Source organism: Phalaenopsis equestris, unplaced genomic scaffold, assembly GCF_001263595.1.
Source record: "Phalaenopsis equestris unplaced genomic scaffold, ASM126359v1 Scaffold000403, whole genome shotgun sequence".
NCBI classification, from domain to species: Eukaryota; Viridiplantae; Streptophyta; class Magnoliopsida; order Asparagales; family Orchidaceae; genus Phalaenopsis; species Phalaenopsis equestris.
In genome coordinates this window covers 1,099,619-1,109,016 of record NW_018164845.1, presented here as the reverse complement: position 1 = coordinate 1,109,016, position 9,398 = coordinate 1,099,619, and the positions used below count along the sequence as shown (strand labels likewise).

At 35.2% G+C, this 9,398-nt stretch overlaps 1 protein-coding gene across 1 annotated transcript; it reads right to left on the bottom strand.

Moving 5' to 3' along the window:
- Positions 1-8,487: 8,487 nt before the first annotated feature.
- LOC110026916 (dirigent protein 22-like) lies at positions 8,488-9,172 on the bottom strand. Its single transcript, XM_020728126.1, has one exon. It carries the CDS (start codon positions 9,083-9,085, stop codon positions 8,543-8,545), a length of 543 nt encoding a protein of 180 aa, XP_020583785.1. The 5' UTR covers positions 9,086-9,172; the 3' UTR covers positions 8,488-8,542.
- Between the last annotated feature and the right edge of the window lie 226 nt (positions 9,173-9,398).

Below are 9,398 nucleotides of genomic sequence, written 5' to 3'. Positions count from 1 at the left end.
GCTCCAAAGTGAGAGTCGGTATCAGAGTCGGTATCCTCCCATCCTAGTCGCAGATTCAGTAAACAAGTGTAGGATTAGTCAATGTTCTTTATTCCTGTACCAAAGAGTAAAAAATAGTTATGCTTATATTTGGCACAATACAAATTAAACTGATTCACTTTATTCATTTACTATAATTTCTTGACAAGAAGAATGATGCTTTCTTATATATTGAATATCACATTAGAGCATTCATTAGTATAATTAGTTACTTAATAGTCATTAAAATTACATATTTATTTCAATTGTCTATTAGTAACAGATAAGCAAATTGAATTTCGTTGTTGCGATTAAAGTATTTCTTTTCTAAAATCTTAGTTCGTAATTCTAATATTACTCCCTGTGGGATCGATATCTAGGACTCCATTAGAGCCCTATATTACCTGAGCGATATGTATACTTGCGTTGATAAGTGTGTCTTTACAATTTTTGAATATTTATTACATCCATATTTATCAAATTTATAACTGTTATTAAGTTTTGGTACAGTTGTTGAGGAATTAAAATCTTTTAGCAGCAGTATTAAATACTTATATTTTAAAGCATATATAAAGTCACGGTCAGTAACGCTATTATGACTTTTAACTATAGCTTTTATGGTCAATGACCACTATTACAGTCATCACCTATAGCCTTTATGGCCAACTGATGTTATTATAGTCACCAATTATGGCCTATGAGGCTAACTGATGATGTTATAGTCACTAACTACAGCCTCTATGATAAAAATAACATTATTACTGCTTCCAACTACAGCCTCTATGGCCAACTAATGCTACTACAGTAACTAACTACAACATTTGTGGTCAACTTATGCTATTACAATTTCCAACTATGGCTTCTATGACCATCTAACACTGTTGTAGTCACCAATTATAGCCTTAATGGGTGACTAATGTTTTTACAATTTTCAACTACGACATATATGGTCAACTGACGCTATTAGAGTCACTATCTACAACCTCTATGGCTAACTAACACAACTATAGCTTTCAGTTAGGGTCTATGTGACTAATTAATAGGTATTGCGAACACTGACTACATGATCAACATTCGCTACATCATCCACAAATCCATACTCCATATATTTCATGGGAGCACTATAGTTGGCATCGGTCATCCTTCCCTTATCTTTGCTTTGTGCATCAAAGCCAGAGTAATGTTTGACCCCAAGAGGATAAGGTGGGCCTCATGAAGCCCATCACTGGAACCATAGCATCCAGGACTATTGTGCACTTGATCTGGGAGGTGTAGAAGTCGTTGGAGCACTCGTTTCTCCCCCTTATATCTGCTTTATCTAGGAGCAGATATAGGAGCATAAGGGCAACATGGCTTTAGTGGATCAAAACATGAGCCTCCTCTCATGATTGTTCATCCACATGGAGCACTAAAATGGCAATAAGTTTGGCTAGTTGACCTGGTCGATGAGCTAGGTCGTGGGCGGCATTAGAGATAATTGTGTCCCGCCACCTCAATGCACCTATTTTTTGGAGGCTGGCCACAGTGGGGCTACAAATAATGATGAAGGTGATGGCTACAACAATGAGGATTGTGTTGACGTCGAATGGTAGAAGCTTCCTCCTGCTTTTTTAGATATATGGATAGAGAGAAAAATGATAGTTCCTTATATTTTCTTCCTGATCTTGTTGCACAAGTTAGGCCTCGTGTGGGCATTTCTTGTTATTATTTCTATTTAGGTAGCATTCATCCCTCTACATAGAGTTAAATGTCTAACTGATTAGTGCTCCCCCTACAAGGGGAAGTATTTCAAATGATGTGTATATATGCATAGTTTTCAGCTCTAGATCATAGCTTGATATGATGGATTACAATCACTTCCATTCTATTTGCCTAAGGGAGGAAAAAATTTCATGATTTTTTCTTAACTTTGTTGGCTATAAATACCCAATAAGTTTAAGCTAGTTTACAATAGGCTTTAAGCTCATTTCAAAATAAATTGGGTTCAATTTAGTTTAATTTTAGGTTTAAATTAAACTTTAATTGATGGAGGTGAGCTCTAGACACCCACAACTCAAGCTCATGCTTAGTTAATTAATAGAGTTTGAGTTTCAACTTGAGCATAATCTTATGGGTTGACTCATGAGTCAATCTTCTCTGTTTATACATAAACTTCAATTATTTCATATACATGCTATCTTATGTGTTTTTCGTTAAACTTATATGGCATTGATAGATTTGTGAAATTTAAGATCATGGATGAATAATAGATTATTTTCATGAAGAAAAAGATTCACTAATGAGTTCTTGAAAATTCTCACTTACCTTTCAAAGAATAAGTTTAGATTCCAAAGTGTAAAGCACAAGAATCAAACATTTCTAATACTAGACAAAGTTGGGTTATATTTGTACTTGAAGAGATTTTAACCTAGTTATTGGTATTGGATTGTACATGGAGATTATTAATCTCAAGTTGAATAAGATCAGATTGGCATTTCATCAAGTTCTGTCTTTCCTCGTGAATATGGTCCTACCATATTTCAAGAAAATATATTTGATGCAACTCGAGTTCAATTTGTTGAGAATGTTCCTGAAAATGAGCAATAAAATAATGAACTACAGAGATTCAATGATTTATTGAATACCTCAAAACGGTCATTATGAGAAGGTTGCACCACACATTCAGAGTTCTCAACAACTCCTAGGATGTTAAGCATTAAATCATATTATGATGTCTGAATAATATTTTAATTAGTTCTCAACATCACTAAAGTAGATAAACCCAAAGAAAAATTCAGTATTAGAGGACCTATATAGAATGAATAAATTGGTATCAAAGTTAGGGCAACATCAAACAACATGGATTATTGTGTTAATGGTTGCATATTACATTAATGGTTGATGCGCTGAGATGCACTACAAGTTTTGCAGTGTGTGTGATTCAAACTAGATATCAAAAAAGTAAAATAGAAAATATTTCTTTCAAGCATCTTTTCTACTTACCACTAATTCCACATATTCAAAGATTATTTGCCTTTATACTTACAACTCTACATATGACATGACATCAAAACAGATCAAGTAAAATCTCCTCATTGAGTCATGAAATGGATTGAAAATCCTGAAAAAGTTTTAATCATACTTATCTATAGTTTTTTGTCAATTTACACAATGTTAGAATTAGCTTATGTGGAAAAATTTTTACGCTATACAATTAAGTTGCTTCACTTTACTCATGTTAGCTTGTGTTTGTTATATCATATAACTTTCCACCTGATATGGGCATGACTACACTTTTAAAATTTCTGACATTGATCATACCAATTCCACATAACCTAAGGAAAAATTTGATGGTATTTATGACTTTTGATATATGAGCTTCAAATATTATAGGAAATATGCATTGTGACATATGAAATTGCTATTAACATTCCCAAATCACCGCATGAAGAGGGCAAACATCCACCACCTGATCAAAAAAGCAATAACAGTCTACAGCTGAAAAGGTAATATCAACTTACTTTGGGTGAGCGACAACATTCTACATCAGCGAAATAATAACAACTTACATTGAGAGAGGCAACAATAACCTAAGTCAGAAAGTGAGGTAATAACAATATGAAAAGGGACTTGAATGTTGGGAAACAACAACCCAAAGATAGCATATTGAAAGTGAATTTGGTGTTGGGAAACATTATACCAGAAAGTGAGACAACAACATTCTGACAGGGACTCCATTGACATCCTAAAAGGTGAGGCAATAGCAACCTGAAAGGGACTCCAACCCTTGGAGGAGATGTGTGATTTATCTCCTTCGCAATGGGCCTATTTATAGAAATTTTTTTTAGATTATGGCACTAAAAACCAAAAAAAAATCAAAATATTACTGTGAAAAATGCTCATGGGCATGTGTGTGCCAACATGTTCTCCTTGTTGTGGACATGTGCACGCAATCACATACCAAACACTGATGTGTGAATGGTTTGAGGAATCATACAACCCGGTCCCAGCCTGACAGACTACACAACATTCAGCTGATTTGCACTTTGGCCCAACTAGTCCACCCATGTTGTAAAAATGTCTTCTACCACACACGCTTGCTCGTTGTCTCGTTCACTTCCATATGGCCCGCTATTGTGCACTTGATGCCCCGCATGTGTTCATGTATGCCCACTGCCACTGGCGCACACTTACATCCCTTTGTGAGCCTACACCTCAATTGTATGCATACCCCAGCCGCCGCATCCTCTCATTCTTATCCATACTATTGTGTCCCAGCTTGCATTCATGCTCACTTATGGATCCCAAAAAGCCGAGCCACTATTGCCCAACCAATGCCACAACCAGCAATGACAACGATAACATGATCAAAGCATACATGACAACTTATAACACTTCAAAGTACAAATTTCTAAATTATTTATTTTATAACTGAATAAAAAAACATCATCAAAAAATAAGAGCAATTGATGCATCGTCAAGAAATTTTACCATTTGACATGAATCTTAAGGAAATTTTTTGGTAAGAAATGTTTGACATTCAAACTAAAGATCATCAAAGACCCAATTTCAACAAGTTTATAGCCAATTTGACCTTCTCAACAAGATGAACTAAATGATACCAAAATTGGTTTTATCTGAATCCAAGCAAGTCTTAAGCAATTAAAACACTTTTGGGGGCCTTGGATCATCCGTTGATTAGTAAAATGTACTCCAAATTTAATAAATTTATATTCAAATCGAGTGTCTCATCAAAAGAAATCCAACAAGCCTAAGCTCTTAATTTTTAGGTCATTAAATCCCTTAAATCCTTAAAATAAAATGTTTATAATCAATGGAGATCAATGTGGGTTGTATTATCAAGTAGTTGGGAAAGTTATTCGCCAAAAGACTAATATGTCCCTACTCAGAGGCTATAAATGGAACCTTTTTTTCACATAAGAGGGGGAGAAGAAGAGAAGAAATTCTATAGCATCTTCTAGACCAAAAATTGGGCAATAACTTTTTGCCTCTGTAACCACTGACCACCATTTTCCACCACCCATTTATTGTCTTCGACCAAAATCAGCCACCCTTGCTCATCATCGTTGGTGACCTCTTCTTGTTAATTTGGTATCTCAATCATTGTTGTAATGTATACTTTCATATTGAAAACTCGGTGATAAATTTTAACTTTCGTAGTCGCCGACCACCATCAACCACTACCCGTAGGCCACTCTTGCCTACTAATATCATATCTCAAATATGATTAAAACACATAACGTCATATTTAATACTTATTCATAACTTCTAGACTCTGTGACCAATTGACGCTACTACAGCTTCAAAGTAATTCTTTATGGCTAACTAAAGCTATTGCTGTCACCAACTACAGCCTTTGTGGTCAACTGACACTATTACAATTTTTAACCACAACCTATCTGACCAACTAACATTATTGTAGTCACCAATTACAACATATGTGGCTAGCAGACACAACTACAACCTCTATCTCCAATAGATGCTATTACAGTCACCAATTACAGATTCTATGGCCAATTAACATTGTTCTAATCACTAACTATGACATTTATGCTCAATTGACAATATTGCACCTTTCAACTATGGTTTCTATATCCAACTGACACTATTAGAGTCACCAAGTATAACTTTTGTGGCCAACTAGCACTATTGCATTCACCAAGTATGGTCTATGTGGCCAACTAACTCTATTACAGTCACTAACTACAACCTCTGTGACCAGGTAAGGCAATTATAACTTCCAAATACAAACTCTGTCGCCAACTGACATTATTGGAGTCACTGAGTACACCCTCTGTGGCTCACTGATGATATTGCAGCTTCTAATTATATCATTTATGGCCAATTATTGCCTATGCAGCAACCAACTACGACCTTTACAGTCGACTACTATTATTACAACTTCCAACCGTAGTGTCTGTGGCTAACTATTGTTATTGCAATCACCAACTATGGTATATATGGCCGAATGATGTCATTCTCGCTTCCAACTATAGATTTTATAGTCAACTACCACTATTATAGTCATTGTCTATAGCCTTTATGGCCAACTGATGTAATTGCAGTTACCAACTATAGCTTATGAGGCTAACTGACGCTATCATAGTCACTAACTTAAGTCTCTATGACAAACCGACATTATTACAACTTCTAACTACGACTTTTATGACCAACTAAAGCTATTGCACTAACTAACTACAACATTTGTGACTAACTGACACTATCATAGATTCCAAGTACAGTCTTTGTGGCCAAATAACGCTATTGTGATCACCAATTATGGCTCAATGGTTGTTCAAAGTTTTAACAATTTCCAACTACTGCTTATGTTGCCAGCTGACGTTGTTAAAGTCACCAACTACAACATTTATGGCTAACTAACACAATTATAGCTTTCAATTATATTTTATGTGGTCAACTGACACTATTACAGACACCGACTACAATCCCTTTGTGAGCTGATTGATGCTATTACAGCTTCCAACTAATTTTTTTTGTGTCAAACTATCATTATTACAACCATCACCAACGACCTCTATGGTCAACTGATACTATTTTAGTCACAAACTACCGCCTCTGTGACTAACTACCAATATTAAAACATCCAACCACGATATTTGTGGCCAATTACCACCTTTATATGAACAAACTATAATCTTTGTAGCTAACTATTGCTATCACAGCCAAGAATCACGTTCATTATAGCCCAATTATACCTGCTAAATCTAAATTAATATTGTAATTTTATGTTCTCTAGTTGATGAGACGAGTGAACCTAGACTTACAAACACATAGCGAATTACTTTTATTTAATTAAGCCCCTTAGATTTTTTTTTTTTCCTTTCAAAGAGATTATCCGCTTAAAATTTTGGTGTCTTCTTATACTATTTTTATATTATTTGTTTGTATGATGAATTTGTGCAGAACGCTATGACGTTAAAATATCACTATATCACTTATAAAACCAAAATTTTAATTTTTGGTGTAAATTTATATGCCTCTTTGCAACTTTTTTTAGGCTCAATTATATATTTCCTTAAAAAAATCAAGAAAATTAAAGCACAATAATTGAAGAATCTTAATCATTCAATTTACTTTCTATGCTTAATATTCAATTCATAATAATAAATAGAAATTAAAAAAACAAAAGAGTTAAATCACAATCACTCGAGCCAACAATATCTTCAATGCCTACCGTCGCATTTAACCGTTGGCCAAAATTTTTGGCCGGATTAGCCTCTCTGTTTCTTAGTGTAGGGCATCACATGTTAGCATTTAGCATGATAACTTCCAATTTTTGGTGAGCCGAATAATCAATCAGAAGTTTAGCCTGACATGGAGAAATTATTCCATACGATCACTGCATGCTGAGATGTCAGTAATAAAAATAAAAAAAAATATGAAAGTGGGGCCCACTAAAATACATCTTAACGGTGATCGACAGTATAGATCAGACACCGCATGCATCTCTAAATGCGGTGTTCATATGAAATAATTTTTTCGTGACATGGGAGACTATATGAGAATCTCAAACGTGTACCACAGAACCCACTACATTAAATCTTAATTATTTTGAAAAAGAAAATGAATATTATTCAAATAATTTATATACTAAAATAGTAAATATAACAAGAAATTAAATGAGAATTTAAAAGAAATCATTTGATATATAAAAGAGAGATAATTTTAATTTTTTTTTACAATTTTATATGCAAAATATTTTAAGTATATTTTAAATTAATATTTTTAAACGAGTACATAGAGTAAAATAGAAGCCATGCGTATTCCAATAAAAGCAAGAAAGCAGACTGCTGAAGGAAGCAAGGTGAGTTGCTTTCAAAGCAAAAAAAACGGCATCTTATGCTACAAAAGCATAAAGCCAACAACCAACCCAAAATTGTGGACCACATCCATTCATCAAAAAACATATAAGTTAAAGGCTAAAGTGAACCATTTCCAAAAGGCCCATAAAATTGCTTTTAATTTAAAAAAAAAATTACTTCACTATTTGTTGCATGTAACACCAAAATCTCATTTTTAAACTATATAAAATCAATTTAAGGATCTGTTTGAGGCAGCTTGTGCATTTCAGGATAAGTCGTTTATCCTGAAATATGGCCCACTGGTCAACCTGAGGCCTGAGGCAACGTTTTCAAAAATGTGTAAACCAAACGGTTAGCGCCGCACTTATAAGCTGCCCCACACGGACCCTAAATATAATAATTTATTTCACAATAATAAATAAAAAAATGAAATCTTTACCACTATCAAATTAAGGCATAGGACTTTATTGATTTTTTTAATATCAAATATTAATGGAACACACCATTTTATTTGATTAATTGCAATTACAACCCATTACCATGTTCAAACTCCATTAAAACGTAATGAAACACAAAAACTAAAATCATTCAATACTATCATTTAATTTATTTTGAATGACTAAGATTGAAAATCTTGAATTAAGAAACAAATAAAGTCATCCAAAAATATATTAAAGGACATAAATTTTATAACTTTACCCTCAATAATGAAGAACATGGACATTATACTCCACGATGGCGTCACCGGTGGTGAAATCAAGCCAATGAGTCCGTGCCAGGGCATCCCCCCTCGCGAACCGGAAGAGCCCGCTGCCGCCGACGATGGGCATCTCCCTTACCGGGTGTAACGGCGGGTTGCGGCCCAGTACGGAGAGGACGCTGCCGTTGTACTTGCCGGCGGTGAAGGCTAGATTCATGGCCATGAGAAAGCCCAGCTCATCTTGGGCAGCTCCGGCGTAAATTCCTTGGGCTCGGCCCACGGGCTGAGAGTTTGGGTCGGGACGTTCGGTTAGAAGGTCGTCCATGATGGTTATGACACCGAAGGCGGAGAAGGGCTGGGAGGAGGCCGCCGGTTTGGTGACTGGTACGGCGGTGGCGTTCCGGCCGCTGACGACGTCGTGGAAGTAGAAGTGGAGGTGGCTGAGCTTTTCCTTTAGGGTTTTTTTGGGAGAAGATGAGGTGGTGGTGGCGGAGGAAAGGAGAATGAGGAGCAAGAAGGGGAGGAGAAGGAGATTAGGAGCCATGGATGTGGAGGGAAGTTGGAGGGTTTTGATGGTCGAGAGTTTTATGATAGCTAGGTCGAAAGTTGTGTGAGGTATTATATAGTGCTGTAAAAAGAGCTGGTTGTTCGAGAAAACCTCGTGTTCAGCTCTTTAATAAGTTCGTGCTCGACTCGTGCGCTAAGTTAACGAGTCGAATATTAACAACACAGACAAATATTTGTTCATTAGTGTTTGACTTTTTTTTAGCTCGAAATACTATATATATATATATTAAAATCTAATAGTATATATATATATATATATATATATTTTGATAATTAATATTTTTAAAAAA

Coding starts and splice junctions, on each gene's coding strand:
- LOC110026916 (XM_020728126.1), bottom strand. CDS start 9,085: ATGGCTCCTAATCTCCTTCTCCTCCCCTTCTTGCTCCTCATTCTCCTT.